At 41.7% G+C, this 20,765-nt stretch overlaps 1 protein-coding gene across 1 annotated transcript in view; it reads left to right on the top strand.

Moving 5' to 3' along the window:
* Positions 1 to 18,025, top strand: part of CMYA5 (cardiomyopathy associated 5) — a 50,140-nt gene extending 32,115 nt beyond the window's left edge. The window contains exons 7-13 of the mRNA XM_018070307.2: positions 1,128 to 1,277; positions 2,247 to 2,393; positions 5,732 to 5,876; positions 14,399 to 14,532; positions 15,318 to 15,417; positions 16,387 to 16,563; positions 17,439 to 18,025. Coding sequence (XP_017925796.1) covers positions 1,128 to 1,277; positions 2,247 to 2,393; positions 5,732 to 5,876; positions 14,399 to 14,532; positions 15,318 to 15,417; positions 16,387 to 16,563; positions 17,439 to 17,691 — 1,106 coding nt within the window. The 3' untranslated portion in view covers positions 17,692 to 18,025. The remainder of the gene's footprint in view (positions 1 to 1,127; positions 1,278 to 2,246; positions 2,394 to 5,731; positions 5,877 to 14,398; positions 14,533 to 15,317; positions 15,418 to 16,386; positions 16,564 to 17,438) is intronic.
* The last annotated feature ends 2,740 nt before the right edge of the window (positions 18,026 to 20,765 follow it).

The following is a 20,765-nucleotide window of genomic DNA, read 5'->3' on the forward strand; positions in this document are numbered from 1 at the left end:
ATTGCCAACTCTAGTTACAGTCAAAAGACAAAATGAGGATTGTTTTTAGCAATGAGAAGGATAATTTTTTTCAATGGGCAGCAGATGTAATCTTACTGTACTGGTAGCTCTCTGTATAAGTGATAAGGAAACAGCCAGCATCTGCATTTGCCTTGTTCATGCCACAGGGGATCATCATCATTACTGTGGAGATAACTGGAAAGAAAGCAAAAGCTTTCTGCTGAGATTTTAAGAGAATTCATGCAATATGGAAATTTACTGGGTGAAGAAATAGAACCATGTATTTTCATTCCCTGCAATCATTTTAACAATTAACATCTTTTGGGGCTTTTTGCTTCTTTCTTTCCCCTCTCTCTCTTTTAAGACATAATCACAGAGAGGAACAATATCTCATCTGGGGTGGATCTGTGTCAATCAGGAGACAAAGTTTATGTTAAATCTGGGGAGCCTTGAAAGTCTTCGAAGCACTCTTCATGACGAATGATACTAGTTGTCCTATGGGGTTCAAGTGCTTTGGTAGAGTTCAGATTCACCTGCACACCAAGGATTCTCGGTCCCTTGGGTCTGTGGAAAAATGACTATGCCAGGAAGGAGTGCTGAGTTGTGCATGTGCTGTAGGAGTCCACCTCAGGGCAGGGGTTGACCCAAAGCTTCAGGGAGCCTCCTGCTCCCCAGTGCTGTTAGAGTCTTCCTCTGCCTAAAGCACATTCCTGCTGCTGTCAATATCTGTAATATTGACATACTGGATCAATCCCTTTCTAGTGTGCCAGGTCCTTTCCCCTGCCCACATTTCTGGGATCAGTTCATACATCTGTCTCTGGAGGAGGGTGTGGGCACACACTTTATGCTGGGTTTGGGTGGTCCCAGTACTAGGACTAGATCTTATTTTGTCCAGACTGTGAGAGAAATGGAAAGCTCTCAGTGTTGAGCAGATACTTTTTTCTGCTCCTAGTTTAGGAGGACCTGTTGTTCTAAAACTGCGCTAGTATTCTATATTTCCTGCTGTACTTGCCCTGTGGAAATAAGCCATCTCAATGAAAATAAGCAACTGGGTTGCCTCACAAATCTTTAGGTAATGTCGCTGAAAACACAGGGGCATGTATAACAATGGGAAACTTTCCTCTCAGTCCCACAGACACCGAATGTAGTACCCCAGGAGCCAAACTCAGCCACCAGCACTTCCATTGCTGTCTACTGGTCCGTGAATGATGGAGATGCCATCGACTGCTTCCAGGTCTATTGTATGGAGGAGCCGCAAGCCAGCAAAGATGCAGGGGGTGCGTAAAGTCTTGCCTTCTCAATTGCATGAGTTCTTTCTGCCCTGGTCTGGGATAAACGGATGGGAATATGAGCTGCAGGGGCGTGAAAAGGACACAGAAAGAAAAGCGGCTGTGAAGATATCATGTGTAGGACTAAGGATGGGCAATGATGTTTCTCCTCTTCCCCTTTGTCCTCCAAAATGCAAGATAAATATCATGGTCTGTAAAGTGAAGGGCAGTTGTTTTCACATGTTGAGGTGCCCTTTTACAAAATGGCTTAATGTCCAGGGAGGATGTGTTCATGTTGCCCCTGGATACTCATGGGGACTGCAGATATGTCTCCCAAGGGGACAGCCTTCATTAGGTTTTCAGGGCCTTGCATGTGCTTCAGAAATATGTATTCACTAAAAAAGCAGCAGGAAAAGGTAATCAGTATTTCCACATATAGATGATTTTTTTCAAAATATTTCAAATGTTAAATGTGAAATTGAATAAAAGGAATTGAAATGTTCGTTCATTAAAAAGCTCAGACTGATCATAAAGTCACCTTTAGCAACCAGGCTCTGCACAAATCCATGTGTGCATGTGCGTGCAGGCTAACAGATGCTAAGGACTTTTTACAATAGGTAATTTATAGCTAAGTCCTATATAGTTCATTATGAGAAATTATTATGTTATAGAGCCTGTTATAAAGCAGGGTTGGTAACTGCTGATTGTGCATCCCAAACTTGCAGTCTAGTCCTCAGTAAGACTGGGGGCCATAATCTCCTCTTGCCATCAATGGCATTTGTGTACATTCAATTCAAGGGCACATCAAGAACTTTCTGTCAGAACCGAGTCAGTGTGAGATACGGAGAACTCAGCTACTAATGCTTTCTGGATTTTCTTAATTGACTGTTTTTAATATGTTGGTTGAGAGGCTGAACTGTAAGCCCTACCAGTGCAACACGAGCTGTGATGTTCCATGCTTGTGTGTGTTTCTCTTAGCCCTAGTGGAAGAGTACAGAGTGACAGTGAAAGAGAGTCACTGCATTTTGGAGGACCTGGAGCCAGATCACTGCTACAGTGTGTGGGTCATGGCCGTGAATGGCACAGGCTGTAGCTTACCCAGTGAAAAAGCCATTTTTAAAACAGGTATGTATTTATTTTGGCATTTGATTCTTATTTTGACATTTGATTATTACGAGCCTCAGGTTCTCAGACAAATTGTAGTCCATAGTGTTATTGAAACAGAAGAATGCTTCATTCAGCCCATCTGGCAGATAGCAGGCAGCTCACAGTCATTTCCCTTTTGCTAAGACGATAGAGGCATAATTGCTCCTGAGAGGAAACTTGAAGACATTCAGTTTTGAAGATGTTTCTGGTCTCAGGCCATATGGCTGGGGCACTGGGGCAACACATTATGTATTTCTCTTCAATTGTGTTGCAGTGCTCCAGGGAAGCTCTGGGAAAGCCACCTGCCTATACCCTGCTGCTGCTCCTTTTCTTGCACACAGTGGAGAAGATGGCTGTGTGTTTTACCTCTGCCATCCTCCTGAATACATCTATGTTGCATTGATTTAAGTTATTAATTTTGCAAGGGAAGGTCTGATTTACCAAGGTTACATGCTGTGTCTTGCTCAGTGGGACACAAATCTCAAGTGTGGCTGAGAGGCTCTACTGTTGTTTAAACAGTATAAATTAAGATGAGTAATTAGACGAGTATTTCTTATGAGCTTCACTTGACTGATTCACTTTTCTGAGCATTAATTTATTTAATAATTTGTATTGACAAAACTATTACTTCTTAAATTACGAACAAGGTAAAGCATCCTTGTATCTGAGGCCCTCATGACAGACAATTTTTTCGGTGCTACAGGATAAAAGCAATTATTCCATTCTTGCAGTCACAAATACAGGGAAGGATATTTAACAATTTCATAATGAAAAAATTCTGAGAGTATTGTTGAAATCACTTGACAGCACCCACAGCTTCAAGCTGTTTGCTTAATTTACTAGACTTCAAATTTGTTGATAATTCTCTTTAATATTTAATTTGTGATTCATATTTTAAGAAAGTTTATTTTTTTAATAATTCAAAGTGGAAATTCAAATTTTATGGCCTCAACAATGCAATTGTGAATGTGGTGTAGACTTTCTGCCCAAATAATGATGAGTTGTTGCTATTAGCTAATACATTATGATTTTTAAAAAAGGTTTCCACCTCCCTGAAGCCATTATTTTTAAGAACTCTCTTTGTCTGTTGGCATCAGGATCACCATACTTTTTCCCAAAATGGAAGCCTTCTAAAAAAAGTTAATTTCCATGAGTCTTTAATTGCTTCCTTTGGCCTGTTTCTTTAAGAAAACAAATAAACTAGATAAATATGGGCTTATTAAACACTTTTTCTCAAAGCTGAATTGAACTCCCTCTGGAGTGCACTGAACCCCAGATGGACTTGTGGGGACACTGCTGAACACTAACTGATACAAAATTGCTGCATCTCCTCAACACCAAATCCAGAAAGATAAGCACCAGTAATGGAAAACATTTCTTCGAAAGGAGTCCAGCTGCTTTGATATAAAGAAAAAATATTTCAATTCTTCAAGTAGCCTGATGAACTCAGAAGCAAGAATTTAAAGTTTATTTTTAGTAATTGAGATTAAAAGTTGGCACATAGAAGAAGACAATTTGCTGGTATATGCAGGTATGGGAAAACACACAGCAATACTTGAACAAAGCTGTGACTCTTCCAGGTGTTGGGAATCCTCACAAAGTTTCTCTGTTGGCATTGTACCCATGGAGGTAACAGTGGGTCTGGGAAGTTGTGGGCAATGCAGGGATTGCTGCTGAGGCATTCCCCCAGCACCTCCTGGCTCGTGCTCCTCCACTTCCCAAACTCACAGCTTGTCTTTCCCCACACTGAGGAACATCCTGTTTCCAAGCTGTATTTTCTGTGAGGGAATGACACTGAAGGCAGGAAGAATCCCTCTACCCTCCAACTCCTCCCCTACAACTGATCTCCTCATGAAGGCTCTTTGCCATCCTAAAGACATAGAAGTGAGCCTATCTTCTGCTGTTGCTCAAAACCCATGTCATTCTCTGGTTATTTGGCTCTTTCTCTCTTATAAAAACACTTAAATGAGTTACGAAATATTATGATGAAATTAGATATGCATTCCAGCTGCAGCTAATTTGTTAAAAAAATCCCAGAAGCACAGTAACATCTTTTCTGTATGCTCATTCCAGTTAATCTTTAGATGGATATTTTCAAATTAAAATAAAAAAAGAGCTTCATGTCTTGTAACGTGCTGTTTACACATACATAGATGTGGGTATACGTGTGAGTTGCTGAATGCAGGTATTAGGGAATTCAGCTATTAATTTTTCATTCTTTAGGAACAGATGCATTTAGAAACAGATGATAATCAAATATATCTGAGGAGAACAAAGGAACTATTGCTAAGGGAGCTACAAAGAGGTATTAGCAGATGAGACTCTGAACTACTAGCCTTCTGATTTTCACTACCCCGGAAATTGTTACATACTTCTGGGTGTTTTTCTTTCCTTTTCTACTAACAACAAATTATTTTTCTTAAAAGACAGAATGCATCTAGAATGTTTGTTGCAGTTCTATTAGATTATCTTGTCATAAAATCGTCTAATCTCTACTTTTGTCTTAAGCCTCCTATTTGGAACCTTGTGTCTTTAAAAGTAAAATGACTTTTTACAACTTTTTTTTTTTTAATAATAACCTTTCTTTCAGAATTGGTATTAAGACTGTTTATGTGAGTTTCACAACAGGTCATAAGGTGTTTTAAATTACTATTTCCCAGAAAGTGAAAAAACAAGAGAATACAACTGATCCATTCTCATCTCACAATGTTGAATGTGCAATTTCACACAATAACTTTTGATTACTTGCATCTAGTGCACTATTTTACATTCCATTTTCTGTCTTGCAGTTGGCCCTGCAGTTCTTAAACTGAGTCTCTAAAAAAGAGAAATTACAGGACCAAATTTTAGCTTTTCAAAAATAACCAAGACACAACTAAACAGAAAGTCAGCATTTCCCTGCAGCAGCACATTTTTTTCTGATGCAACTCATGCAGGCACTGCTGAGGACAGGATCGAGGTGATGCAGGGGGAGCCGTAGGCAGTGCTGCCTCTGTGCTCTGCTTCTTGGAGACTGGCAGAAATGAGGAAAACGTGCTTAAGGAAAGGCATAACATTTAAACTGCCTTTCTAACGATGTGTAGAAATGCACAGATCTTCACAGGGACTTTCCCAGCATGTTTATATTTTTTACCTGTAATACCCCTCTGCTATTGACACACGAGCAAAAGATGGATGGGAAAATGGATGGGGAAAATTAACTATTAACTATCCTGTGGGTTTTCAAGGAGCTGACTCTTGCTTTCCCTTGCAAACATTCCGCTCCAGCCGCTGGCACCCTCTTCGGAGTACAGCTAACGTGTTCTTGTGTCCCCCAGCACCCGCTGTCCCCACCATCAAGGCCGAGGACTGCACTGTGTGTTGGGACACGGCCACTGTCCGCTGGCGTGCCGGCTCCGTGTCGGCGGAGTCCTTCATCCTGGAGTACTGCCGACAGCACTCGCCGGAAGGAGAAGGTCTCAGGTCAGTGCCGCGGTCACAAAAGCCCCTTGGTCAGATTAGGCAGCCGCTGATGACCGTCCCCAGGCCGCGGTTCGTTACGCAAGAGCTTATTCTGCCTTCAGCCACGCGAGGCAGAAATCTGCTTCTGTGTGCTGAGGAATTTAAGGGACAGACGCTAATCCATGAGATTAGGCTGAGACACAAAATACTTCCTTTTTATTCCGCTTAACTCGACAATCCCTTTCAGATGGGGCCAAAACCCCGGAGATGTTGTGCTGTTTGCAATCAACTAGAAATTTTAGGGCTATGCTGGCCAGGGAAGCAATAGCTGACCTGCAGCTGCTGGAGCCCTGGGGCAGGGCAGAGGAGGGCAGCTCAGCTCCATGGAGAGTCGTGTGATGGGGTAGCCTGGACCAGTTTGCTCTCTGCTTTGTGGAGAACAACATAGGAGTCACCTCTGGGCTTAGCAAGGGTGATACAGATGTCCCAGTAATATTGGTGACCCATCTGTGCTGTCTGGATGTGCATGCAGATGCCCCCTCAAAGCACAGATGAGCTCAGTCCTACCAGGCTGTGCAGGCGTGCCACAGGGATCTGAGAGTAGCTTTGAAATTCGAGGTAGTGTCTGTTTATGCCTGACTCTTTCTGGTTTCTCCAGCCTGTGCTGCATAGAGAAGAGGGTGAGGAGGGATGTAGGCACCACTGAGCCATGAAATAGTGCACTGTTAAAATGCAGAGAAAATTATCCTAGAATCATAGAATCCTAGAATAGCCTGGGTCAGAAGGGACCTTGAAGATCGTAAAGTTCCAACCCCCCTGCTGTGGGCAGGGAAATATATTATTGTCTGCATGTTCCTGGGGCCTGGGGTTTTTTGTTTGTTTGCTTTCTTAAAACAGTGACAATATTCCAGGAAACTTCAGTTGCAAAGGTCTGAGAAGTTTTGGGAAGGGGAGAGGGGTGTCTGGCCACAGGACCCTGTGGAAGAGCCTCAGCTCAGCTGAGCTTGTCTTCACTTCCTGAGGAACCTGAGTAAGGTCTTCACCTAGGGGCTAATTCATGTGGCCATTATGGAGATGTGGCAGAGAGGGAAGAGCCCCAGTCCCTGCAGTCAAAATTACTTAACTGGACTGAAGAGTTTACAGGTTTGTAGTAATGTACAACAGTGAAATTGTGCATGCCTGATGCCTTACAAAAAGTAGGTTGAAAACTGAAATAAAATTTCTCTGTGGGTAGAAGACTTCTTTTCATGCAGTACCAGTGTGCTACCTTAATGCAACCAAGAAGAAGTCTTCTCCAGCTCTCCTGCCTCTTGGAGACCAGCTGTGACCTGCTCTGCTTCATACATATTTCATGAGGCCATCAGGTTCCTGTCAGCCTGCTGAAGTTGCTGTTGTTCAGGGATCACAGAATCACAGAATATGCTGAGTTGGAAGGGACCAACAAGTGTTATCAAGTCCAACTCCTGCTTCTGAACAGAACCATCCCCAAGAGTCACACCATGTGCCTGACAGTATCATCCAAACACTTCTTGAACTCTTTCAGGCTTGGTGCTGTGACCACTTCCCTGGGGAGCCTGTTCCAGTGGCCAACCACCCTTTGGGTGAAGAATCTTTTTCTAACGTCTAACCTAAACCTCTCTTGACAAAACTTTAGGCCATTCCCTTGGATTCTGTCACTGGTCACCACAGAGAAGATATCAGTGCCTGCCCCTCTTCCTCTCACAAGGAAGTTGTAGATTACCATGAGTCTCCCTTCAGTCTCCTCCTCTTCAGTCTGAACACACTAAGTGACCTCAGCCGCTCCTCATACAGCTTCCTGTCAAGGCCCTTCACCATGTTTGTTGCCCTCCTTTGAACACTCTCTGAGAGCTTAATATCTTTCCCATATTGTGGTGCCCAAAACTGCACACAATACTCAAGGTGAGGCTGCCCCAATGCAGAGCAGAGCGGGACAATCCCCTCCCTCGACCGGCTGGCAATGCTTTGCCTGATGCCCCCCAGGACACAGTTGGCCCTCCTGGCTGCCAGGGCACTGCTGACTCATATTCAACTTGCCATTGACCAAAACCCCCAGGTCCCTTTCCATGGCACTGCGTTCCAGCATCTCATTCCCCAGTCTGTACGTACATCTAGGGTTGCCTCACCCAACGTGCAAAATCCAACACTTTCCCTTGTTGAACTTCATATGGTTGGTGATTGCCCACTCCTCTAATTTGTCGAGGTCTCTCTGCAGGGCCTCCCTGTCTTTGAGAGAGTCAACAACTCCTCCCAGTTTTGTGTCATCTGCAAACATGCTTAGTATCCCTTCCAGTCCTGTGTCCAAGTCACTTAGGAAGATGTTGAAGAGAACAGGGCCTACAAAAATGTAACTGCTCCCAAAACCTGTGCTGTTTGTTCGCCCTCAAGTTTCTGTGCTGTTAACTGAAACTGACTCTTTTTCTCAAAGAATCAGAGAGTGTGCTGATTCCTGTAATCCATGAGCAAGGTGTTGATAACACCAAGCAGTTCGCGTGATGGTAACTGTGACAAAAAGCTTCCAGGACTGACCCGTTCACTTTCTCAAGTGACCTTATGCAAAATCTAACATGTTTATAATTATACTGATTCACATTTGACTTTTTGGCCTCCCTGTGGGCAGAAGCTGGCCTTTTACTGTGACAAGTGTGAAAACTTCCCACAGGACAAAATCACAATTTTTCTCAGAATTGCTGTAGTTTAAAATTCTCTATTTACATAAGGGCTCTGACCTCTTTTTGCATGTCAAAGCTAATGCTTTGCCACTTATTTTCCCTGAAAACTATTCATCTCTTTCCTTTTCTGAAATCAATTCCCTGAGAATAACGTGGAAATTTTCTGTAATGTCATAGCTTGTGTCAGTGATGGAGAATTTTTGTTTAAGATTTCTGTTTAAGATTTTGTATAAAACTGAGGAAAAAAGAACTTACTGGTGGATGGAGCACACTGCCTGTATCACTCCTATCCAAAGCCCCTAATGTGAAACTGAGGTCTAGAAATCAATCAACTTGGCTAGAAGCCAATATCAGGTGAAATAAAACAATCTCTATGCACATCCAGAATTTTGGCCTGAAATGCTGTCATTTCTTCTGTCTTCTTTCGTTGAAATCTTGGAGTTAGTCCTTCACAGGTTTCCTGAGCAATATTCATTTTGGGGACTAGCCAAATGTGGAGCCCCTTCACAGACAGCCTGTGCCTTTTGTGCTTGAGGCAGCCCTGTAGCTAAGCAATTTCCTAGTTCCTGGGTGGAAGTTCAAACACATTTCTCAGCAACCCTGGAAGGTTCCTACAGCTGCTGCTGGAAGCACAGCTTGAAGGCAGAGGTCAGGGAAGAACATCCAAGAGAAGTCCTGGAGAAAGCAGCATAGTCCCATCCCACAATGCTGCTTTCAGAGGTATCACTTTGGGAACTCAACCAAGGTAAAGGAGCCTGCCAAGAGAGCAGGCAGGGAAAAATGTCCCCACTGAACAGCTGGAGACATGTGTGGAGTCCCTGATCTGAGCCAGCCCCCTGTAACCTTCAGTATGTCACAGAACCACAGGATGCTTGAGGTTGGAAGGGACCTTTGCAGATCACCTGGAGCAACACCCCTGATCAAGCAGGGCCACTCAGAGCCATTTGTTCAGAAGGCTTTTGGACATCTCAGAGGAGATGTCCTTGGAGCAGTCCCAGCTCCCTAGGGAGAGAATTTTAAGCACATCTGGCAATGAAATTTCACTAAAGTTTCCTTTCAAATATTGTGGAAAAAATACCACCCAACCTCTCCAAACAAACACATGCACACACACACACACACAAACCTGAACCAATAAAAACAAAGAAACAAAACCCCAAAGCAAACCAAACCAACCAAACAACCCTCCCACACCAAACAAACAAAACCCCACCCAAATCTATGTTTTTCCTTCTCCATGCTTTCTCTTTGCCAACTTGCCATCTGAGGGACATACTTTCATATAAAATCATCTTAAATCTTTGGCAACAATGAATCCCTGGCCTGCTGCTGTGGTTTTAAAGCTCCCTCCCAGGTTGAATCTTTTTCCAGAATCTTTATGAGTGAAGTTTTGAAATCTTTCTTTCAGTTTCCAGAGCTCTGCTATTTTCTTATTGTTCATCCTCTTTGTATTGAGAAGTCAATGGAGTTGTGGGTGGAAGATGGAAAGCTGTGAGAAATGTAGTCCAGGGATATGTGGGCTGTTCAGATGGAAAGCTTGTATCATATCATGAAAAATCTGTAAGACTCAGGGAGGCAGAAATTAGTGCAGTATATGGTGGGCTTGTAGAAGTGGAAGTACCTGAGTGTCTTCCTCTCCAATAATGCAAGACTGGCATTTCTAGCAACTGAAAATTTCAGTCTCCTCGTGGAGCAGGTCTAATGTTGGAACAAGAGGAACAAGCCTCCCTCCTCTTGCATTGCCCCCATGATTGTCCTGCTAGCTCAGAAAACAGGGTACGGGAAATACAGAATCTTTCTTTCCCCTGGCTCTGCCATCACAGATAGCAGCAAGTACCGTTGCCAGGTGGTGTTTTCATGACCTAAACCCAAAACAGCCAGAGCTGGAACAGAGGAGGGGAGAGGAAGCATGTGGAACAGCTGGGAGCCAACTCAGGGCTATTTGCTCATCATTTTTAAATTCAAGAACTTTTTTTCCACTCATGGTACACCCCTGTTCTTTGCTTCTACATGTATCTTGAGAAACTTGCATACTTTCAGCTCTAGTTCCACCTCAGTGGTACCAGCACAGCTCTGGAGGTATTGTTTCAGTAGGATCTTGGTGGTGGAAATGACAATTACAGCACAGAGGGTGTTGTGAATCCCTACAAGGCTTATAGTTTGCTGGGTTCATGCAAAAAAATCCCCCTATATGTTGTTTCCTTGAAATAAATGAGGATACTGATGAGAGAAATGTACATCAAAACACAGCGTCAGATTTCTCTAAAATCAGGGAAATCACAGATTTAACAGACACCTGCTACTATAGCAATTAAGAGGTGAAGAAACATGCAATTTTTGTTCTGCTTTGAATAGCACATACCTGAAATTTGGAGATTGTATTTTCAGATTTAAAGATTCCTCTTATAATGAGAGGGATTGAGAGGAGATATATAAAATATATGACTTCAAATTTTTCTTCAATTTGTCTGCACTATTTTTTGTAGTGAGAAACTGAGAGGACAGTGCAAATAAGATAACATATAATCTAAAGGCCAGGATGCCTCATGGTTTGATAATAACATTATTGCATTTCCAATCTTCTATAAAGTGGGCAGGTGTAGATTAAGTAGAAAATAGCTGACATTAGAAATGTTGTAGGTGGATTTCTTTTTCTTTCAAAATTACAGTTTAGTGCTTAAGGTGAGCTTGAGTAAGGTCTAGCTACAGTGTTTGTTAGAATTACTCAGAAATGAAACAGGCTTCCACCAACACTGCCAGGATGCATTTTCCCTCACCTTCTCCTACACATAACCTGGATGCTGTAAGCTAACCACTAATCATACCCTCTCCTCATCCTTTTTTTTTTTTCAGGGTTAACCCGAAGCATGACAAACTACAGTGATTGCTGGGGAGCCCTCAGTATTCACTCCTCCAATTCCCTACTCTAGACGAGGCAATAGGTAGCAAGACCTATTTCTTCTTTGCATGCAGCTTCTTTGAGCTTGGACCTGGCTCAGAACGTATCAAAAGAAATTCCTTTTTGTCAGCATGTTCTGTTTCATTATTTGACAGCAGCAGGACTGTTTCTAAGCCTTAATCGTAGCAAAAATTGATGAGCTCTTATTCTTAGGCAGCTTAAAGCTTGCTGAAATAGATTACCAAGCAGAGAATGCTATTTGAAAATCTGATCACTGTTTTACAGACCAGATCTGCTTAAAGTCATGATTTTTCTGTCTCAGTCATTATTACAAACGAAAAGAGGCCTTCTATTGGTCTCTAATGTAAACAAGAATTCAAATTCCTCTTTGAATAATTTCATATTTGTAAGAGACCCAAGTCTGAACTTTGATGGTTGACCCTATTCGTCAAGTGGTTGGATCCAAAATGTTCTCTAAATACCAAGTCTCTGGGATCCAGTTCCAGAATATGAATACCCCATGTCTATTCTTTACACAAGAACATAACTGTCTAGTTGAATTTAGAATTTTGCATTTTGTTAATTAATCATCAGATAAATAGCACGTAATGAAAAAGATCTAGTTTCTTTGGAAGGATACTGACTTACACGTCATTTTTTAGAAGACAGAAGAAGGAACCATTTACAGGGCATTACTGACTGTACTACATATTGCCACAAACAGCTTTCGAGGAATAGCTTAGTGTGTCATCCCTTCATCTCACTTGTAAGTATTTGCTCAAGACTCCTTTCTGGTGGTTTGTCCTTCAGATTCACATCAAAGATGTCACTATGGTCCTTTTAAGGATTGGGTGAGTCTTGCCTATGAAGTGCGGGCAAATTTCTTCAAAGCTTAGGCGCCTATTTCTTTTCCCCTACTTCTGTTCTATCCTGTTTTTCTTTTCTCTCACTTATTTCGTGTTTGCCTCTCTTCTCAGTTCCCATCTTATTCTTCAACTCATCTTCCCTTTTTCTCTTACCGTCTATAATCAGATGAGCCTTTTTCCTCTTTCAAGTCTAAAGAGCTCAGGTTCCTCATCAGGCAATTTATCAGGTTACATCTCTTCCCTAAACCTTCTAGTAAGAACCTACCAGTCTGCTGGACTCCCAGTGCCTTGCTGAAGTGCTCCTGTGGTCAGGGCTTTAGAAAGTCACGAGTGTGAAGCGAACCATGCAATTTCTACCATGTTTGCAACCACTTCTCTTTACTGCCTCAGTTCCAGCATTAATATAACACTTTCCCCAAAGGTAACATAGTCCTGTGCTGATCATACAGGAGCCCTGAAAGCCCTGGAATTCTTTTAATTTGAAAGAATATATCACAGGAGCACCCAGTGCTTTTTTCGATGCTTTCAACCACTTTTAGTGACGATTGACAGTGTAAAATACCTGTTACAGACTAATAAGTATGATGCACCAGACTTTTCCCAATATGTCATCCTCCTAGAAAGAGATCTGTGTGGTGTTAGCAGGAAATTGGTGCGTTAACAGCTGCGAGATTTTACATTGAGGTGACAAATGCAGCAGAAGCAGGCATATGAAAAATCCCAAAGGCTGAGCACTGATTATACTTCAGTTTGTACTGCCCTCTGGTGGGATATGTGGGGAAAAACAGCAATTCCAAATGAATAGCAAAGATTCGGTCTGACTGATGACTCGCCTGCCTTACCTCTTCTGGGGTCACAAAAATTTGCGCTGGGAAAGGTAATTTGTTTAATCCAGCTTCTCACGGAGGCATTGTCTGCGGGGGGCAGACCATCGTGGGCTCCACTCTCAAAGCTAACGTGGAAGGGAAAGTGCCTTGCACACTCTCCAAAGGCAGGTCTCCAGTTTGTGAATGTAAATACTTGCCTTGAAAATTTCTAAAAGCATTTTTGGAGGAAATTAGGTACTTTATACACGGTCTTTACCTGCAGGCATACAGTGCAGTGCATATATACTGTCTGACTTGGCTCTTACCATATGAGACAAAAATGAGGAAAATTAAGATCCAGTGCATGAGAATTTGTTAAGCCAATCTTTCATATTCCTGACAAAACAGAAAATATAATTGGCATCTTTCTAGCCATCCAAAATCCTTTCACTGGTACTTCAAAGCACCTGTGAAGCAGATTGAGTGGGTACTGACTTTCGTTTTCCAGTAATATGTGAAGACACCAATGGTTTAGGATGTGAGGTCTGGAGCTTTTGAGGCACCACGATGGGGAGACTTAGTCAAAGCTGAGTGCTGTACGAAGGCAACTCCTCTGCTCCTGCCTTCTACAAAACTGCCCAGTTGAGTGCACAGCAGCATGAGGGAGACAGTGCCCAGACTTAGCTGGTGAAGGATTTGTGAGCAAGGAGTTCATAATAAGAAAGTGAATCACTATTTTATGATAATTCTATAATGACGTACATGATCTCTCTGTGGCCTCAGATAAGGGTAGCCATTCTTTTGGACTTGCAGCGTATGCCCAGACAGTAAAAACACAAGTGCATTCATTGTCATGCAACTGAGTTAATTAAAGAGTGGGTTTTTTCTTCAGAAAGTTCTTCATTTTGTAAAGCAGACTTTTCACAAGAGGCAGATGAGGATTTGACTCTGTGCTGCTTGAAATTTATGTGATGATTATGCTGCCAAACAAACATAAAGTGATCATTACACCAGATGATTGCACTGAGTTGGAAGGTGGTACAGAAAGGGCCTGAAAATTTGTCAAACAAAGTGAGAACAATCCCTCAAGTTACACATTGAAGATCCTACATAACCCAGTTGTTTGAAAAAACAGTGTTCACTTTTCTGATTTGGAGTTTCTGTGTGGTGCCTGATGTTTCAGTAGTCAACAATACTGTTAGGAAGCTTAGCTGTTTGCTTATATCAATCTTTCCTAGTTTGGGTAAGTGCATACCTTTTCATGTATGTTCAAAATTTGCAGATCTTTTGCTGGTATAAAGAAACCTGAACTGAAAGTACCCCTGGAGCCCAATGTGAACTATTTCTTCTACTTGAGGGCTGTCAACTCATTCGGGACAAGTGAACAAAGTGAAGCAGCTCTCATCTCAACTAAAGGTAGATCATAATTTCCTGATGTCAAAACAATGGGATGGAGGGGCAAAGCAGTCAAACATTTTTCTTTGAAAATCATATCTGAAGTTCCCAATTTGGGAGTGAACAAGTTATTGAATTTTTTATTTCAATAACTCAAATATATATCAGTTTTTTTCTGCTTAAAATTAGCATAATCAGGACTACTTCACTTGAAGTTTATATATTTATGTCAATGTAAAGCTAGTGTGACCTCAGAAAGAAAAATATTGAATTCTGTCAGATATGAAGTGATTAAATATTTTTCAGGCAATCTCGTGTCATGAGTCTGACAGAACACATTCACATAAAAGTTCCAATGACATTAAAAAAACCACTCTCACAGTTAAAACCTTATGGACTTTGAGTTTCAGTGATGAGGAAGTATGCAAAGCAGTCTTAAAATGTAATAGATGATTTAAACTCTAAGATTCCCAGATAAATAATATATTGTTCTTCCAAATCAGCTTCAAAATTAAAATTTGCTATTTTGAAAAAACAAATTATTGAAAATTATTCAACCTTTTTAAATACTGAAGACCTCTTTATCACCTAGCTGCATTTCTGAATGTTAGACTTCTGTCCCAATTGGGCAGAGATTGGAAGATTCCTTGCATTTGCACCCAATTTTCTGTCACTCCTACCTGCCAGTAGACACAACCATGTCCAGCTAAGGTAGCAGTTATTGTTGTTTAACATTTTATGATTTGTCTCATGTTAAAGTAGCCAGCTTCTCATATATAGTGTTTCGTTGTCATCAATTGTACCAGGAACTCGATTTCGCCTCCTGAGTGACACAGCCCATCCCGCTTTGCAAATCTCCTCCAATGCAACGGTGATCCACCTTCCTGAGAAAACTAAACTCACTGGGTAAGCAGCAGCATAATGAGTGTGACTACTCTGTGAGGTTTAGGATAGATCCCTCACTTTTATTTCTGCCTATAGGCAGCTTTCACATGATACCAGTTGTGTAGAAGAACTGAATCACTGTCATGCAGCCCCTGGACTTCGTGCGAACTACCCTCTCCCCCTTTCAAACATTGCAACATTTCAATAAAGACAGTGGTAGCATTGATGTAGGTGCTGGGAAGAGTTCAGTGCCACACTCTGGTATGGCCAGGAAGTCTAAGGCAGTGGTATCTCTGGCACTGCTCGATTTGCTTCAGCCCATGGTCACTGCTTAATCCATCAGAGCACTTCAGTCTCAAAGCAATTTTTTGCTGCCCTGAAAAGATCAGATTTGTGGGCTTATTTTTTAATATATTGTGGATAGAAGTAATCCATCTTGCATACTTTGCTCCTCTCCTGAGGGCATTATTGGTAATGTTTTCCAAAGTATTTGTGGCTTCAGGGAACTAGGAAGTGCTTTTGGGATATGTTTAGCATGGCTGTACCAGGCTAGCTGTATACATTGTGAACCGCGGGATTTTTTGACATATTGACATCAGTCCTGTCATAAGCACAGGTCCGCCTGTAAAAGTTGTGGCATACTGATATGGCTTCTTGAAAGGTGATGAGGATTTAGTGGTTTAAGCATATATTTTACTGTTACAACTGAATGTACACAAGATGTTTGTCACTATGACTACTCCAACAACTATGCTTTCTAGTTTGAACAAGCCTTCAAAATCTGATATCTTTTAGATGAGGCCATCTCAGTGCAAAGATGAAAGACTCAGTGAAAACATTTAAATCTTTGATAAAACTCTGCAGTTGGAACAGCAGAGTGCAATTCATTAGTAATTTTAGATGATGCTTCATGATGTGACTGAAAGAAATATCACAATATGGTTCATCTACCACCACACACATTTTACTGCATGTTTCTTTCACAAACAGGTTTCCTTCAGTCCTGGGTGAACTGCTGCCTGCTCAAGGATGTCATTACTGGGAAATTGTTGTCTCTGCCTGCAGAAGCTACAGGATTGGGATTTGCTATGAGTCAATAACAGAGAGCAGTGTCCTGGGGCTGAGTGATACCTCCTGGTGCATGCGGTGCTGTCCTACACAAACCAGGTAAAGAAAAGCCAGTCTAGCTGCTTGGGAAGCTACTTGTCCCTCATGAAAAAAAGCTGGACCTCTTCAAGAATCATAAGAGCAGAAAAAATTCTTTTACTTTCTTTATGCAAATTTGAATAATAAGAAAAGAACAACTACAAAAGGTCTTTAGACCTCCTTAACAAATACTTTAAATATACCTCCGTAGAAAAGCACCTTAAAAATAAAATTAATCTCAAACAGAGAGTTTATCACCCTTTATTCACTCAACCAGTGAAAAGAACTAGTTTGCTGCTGCTTTGTCATTCCAGGCTCATATCCTGAACTGACTCACTAAACCCCAGCAAGTGTATTTATTTCCAAAAAGGCAGTCTTTTTATAATCTCTTTCCTTCTGCAAGAGATGTCAAGCCTCAATAGAGAATGCTTTCTCCTGGCTTGTCCTTCACAGTGATAGGCACTCACCTGCCTATCACCTGCGGCAGGGCTGCAGGGTGCTGGAATAGTCTGTGGTAGCAGGCCAGTGCCAAGCTGCTTGAAGGTTTGTAAGGTATTACCCTGCTAACGATGTAAAGGTGATCTTGATCTAAACAAGTGTGCTTTTTTCAGTATGAAATCATACGGATGTATGAACACAACTAGCTAAATGAAACATCCAAGATGCTTTTATTCCAAGAGTCCAGAGATGCGAAGTGAAAAGGCTCATCAGCATGCCAGGCAGGGCTTTGAAGGGATGCCACATTTGCTTTGCCTAAATACTGAGCAAATGCTGTTGCCATGTGGTAATCTGATGTTTGCAGCCGCCTGTTAATAGATTGGAATTAAACCACAGGTTATTTCTGGTAAATTGTCATGAGGAGGCTTTACTGTGTTCTGGTTTCCATTTTCCCACAGCTTTCTTTACAGATTTCTTCACACTGGTGTGATGAGTGATGTCCATGTGACAGAACACCTGGCCAAGATTGGCATCCTGTTGGATTACAGTAGTGGGAGACTGTTGTTCTTCAATGCAGAGAGAGGACTTGTGCTGTTCGGCATGAGGCACAAATTCACCGATGCTGCTCACCCAGCCTTTGCCCTGGAGAAGGCAGGAGTGCTTACCCTGTGCACAGGGATGGAGCTGCCAGAGTTCGTGAAGCACAGCTGATATCCTTCTTCACACTTTCCGTAAAATTGACAATTATAGCATCAGAGGATAGAGAGGGGAAGAGGGGTGTCAGGAAGGGATGTCTAGTCTTCACTGATGAACACTGTGTGCATGGCTCTCCCTCATATCATCAGTAATTGTAGCTAGTGCTCAGACATGTAATCACCCAGAGCCTGGAAAGAAAATCAGCTTCTTCAGATGGAGATGCACCCAGTGATACACACAGCAGTACTTCTAAGGGGATAAAGAAGTTTTGTTAGATATGATAGTGCTAGCTGTCTTTTTAAAGTTAATTATGAACCTGTGTATGAAATAAATGCATTTCTCACTGCAATATGTGAAAGTCATCATTTCATCATTTGCCAGGACAGTCAGAGCTTGAATCCAAGATGATGTGCTTAGAAAATGTGTAAAAACTTCAACAACTAAAACATTCTGCAGGTTAACATATCTTGTGTTATTGTCTGCCAACTCTTTAAAGGCATAAATCAAGAAAACTTGGAGACTTAGAAGTCCGCATGTTTGCAAAATGAGTGAGTCCCAAGCTAGTCTTCATATCAGCCATGTAAAGTTTGAGTATAGCACACCCACCTAAGCTGCTCATAGCAGACTAACATCTACCTGACAGTGTCAGTAAATATCTGTGCCTGTGAATAGCTACTCATGGAACACCTGTACGAGGAAAATTGATAGTAGCAGTAAAAGTCTTCCCTTCTGGTTTTCATCCTCAGTTTGTTGGTTAAGTGGTTTTGATGGTGAAAGAATGTTTCTATTCAGGACCTTCTGGATCACCATTTTTCCAACACTACTTTTTACCTTTGCTCTTACAAAAATGATGCTCCTAATTTCAGGCTTGTGTACCTTTTTCTGCATCTACCCTGCTCTCTCTTGTTATCTGCACTAGCACTAGCATCATGACAGTGAGGTGCAGTGTTTCAGGGCCATCAAAACAGGCAGGCTAAAACTGGTTGATATTAGCAAAGTAATAGGATGCTGATTTTGCCCGTTGGCTTTTTTGAACCATTTTTCCAAACATTTCACACATCAGTATTATGGCTGTCTTCCCGCCTGTCCCAAGGGCTGAAGGCACAAATGCCGGTGGTGGTGAACTCCAGTGAGTGTTGAGGGGAAATTAATCTTAAACAGGCAGGCAATGCTTTTTGTGCTGTGCCTGCTTTGGAGATTTCTGCCTCAGGGGGTTGTGCTGCCAGACTCGTTTCTGAGCTCAGCTGAACTCCCTGAAGTAAAACAGATTTCAGGAGTCTAATAGAGAGAGTTTGTGTCTGAAAAGAGAAGCTAAATAAGTTGAAATGAAGCTTCTGCTCTTTATTGTCAGAAAAGGTGCTTGTTTCTGCTGGTTTATGTATGATTTAACACTATCAGGGCACGTGTTTGCTGCTCCAGCCTGCTGTAGGCTTGGTGTCCTAGGGGAGCCACAGTCCACACTGTCATAGCAGGCTCAGGCTTGCTGTTGACTTGGTTAAGTCAATATAAAGAAGATCCTGTGACCATTTATTTTAAGCCAGAGCTTTTTCTGGCATTTCAATTAAAGGGTGCCAGTTCTGAGTTCCTGCTGGAGAGAGTGGGGAGTGAAAAAGTAGGATTATGCCCTGTTGGCTCAAGTGAGTGTTTTGTAGAGGTGTGGAGGATGGTGAGAAAACGTCCAGGATTAATTGAGAGAGAAATACAGAAAGAGTGTTGGGGGTAGCATTACTATGAAGGCTGAGGAGGAGAAGGCAACAGAAGGTAGGCTGGAAACTCACACAGAGCAGATGGTGATAAACTAAGAGGCAGATTAGTGGTGTCAGCAGGGTGTGTTCCTTAGGCTCCTGCAGCCAGTGAGCTCACTGAAGGTTTGGCTATCTCCAGAGCTTAACGTGGTACTTGGAAATAAGCCTGAAATATTGCAGTACTGGGATGATTTTACCTGTGTACTCCTCATCCTCATCACTGTCATCTCAAAAGAAGGATTGCTTCACGGACACCAGCATGATATATCGACAAGGGGAGAGAGAGTGATAAAAGAACAAAATTAAATTAAATCATTTGGATGTTTTTTTCAGTGAAGGCAAGAAGTGATTGCCTTGTCAAAGGCAACTGCCTATTAGTAATTAGTAGATTTAAAACAAAAAGTGAAAGCCTTTTCTGCTGCCACACATTGCTACTCAGGTACTACTGTCAACATTTGAGCTTGGCAAAATGTTTTTATTGCAGGCACCTCATTCTTAGTAATATTTGATTAATTTCAAAAAATGACCTGACTCTCTTTTCTCCCTAATTTTATATAAGATTCAGTTTTAGATTGGGCAGTATCAAAAACTGTATTTACTCTTTATGTGAAAACTGAATAAGTTATTCTTAATTGGAAATGTCACTCAAAGAGCTTAAACAGTACTAATTTGAATGTCTAAATCTGGTCTGCATTAAACTATGCCAGATGAAGAAATGCCAGAGAGAATATCCTGTTTAGAGAGATGGAACAAAATGCACACCAAGCACACATGTTAAGATTCAGCATAAGGAGAAATTTCATATTAATGGAGAAAGCAGACCCCCAAAGCCACAACTGAGCTGCTAGGACTTATAGTAAATAGTGCAAATTCTCTTGCCCTTGGAAAGCTTAGAGGTACATCTGGTATCATCTTTCCTGATGGGCACGAAGTTCAGGAACTCACTTTCCAGAAGGCGACTGTCTTCAGACACTTGAATGTATGGTGCAGTCCATATAACTTTGCATTCAGATGAACTGAGATTTTGAGGCTTGCTGCATCCATTTTTTTCTGACCATTGTAGCTTGTAACTATACAATAGAAAAAAGAGACAAAAACCTCCCAGTCACTGTATTTTTGTTGTGCTTGATTAATTTAGCTTTTAGAAATACCTCAAAACTTGCAAAGGATGTCCCTTAGCTTAGCTGATAGGAACTAAGACTTCATGCAAATATTGATAGGGTTGTGTGGTATGTATACACAGTCTAGTCATCATTCCATACTTAGAGCAACATTTTAAAAGTTACACGAAGATTGTAAGAGTTCATCAGTAATCTAGTGTTTATTTCATTCTGAAAATAAAAA

The sequence above is a fragment of the Manacus vitellinus genome, unplaced genomic scaffold (assembly GCF_001715985.3).
Source record: "Manacus vitellinus isolate BGI_N305 unplaced genomic scaffold, ASM171598v3 scaffold_18_pilon, whole genome shotgun sequence".
In the NCBI taxonomy this organism is placed as follows: Eukaryota; Metazoa; Chordata; class Aves; order Passeriformes; family Pipridae; genus Manacus; species Manacus vitellinus.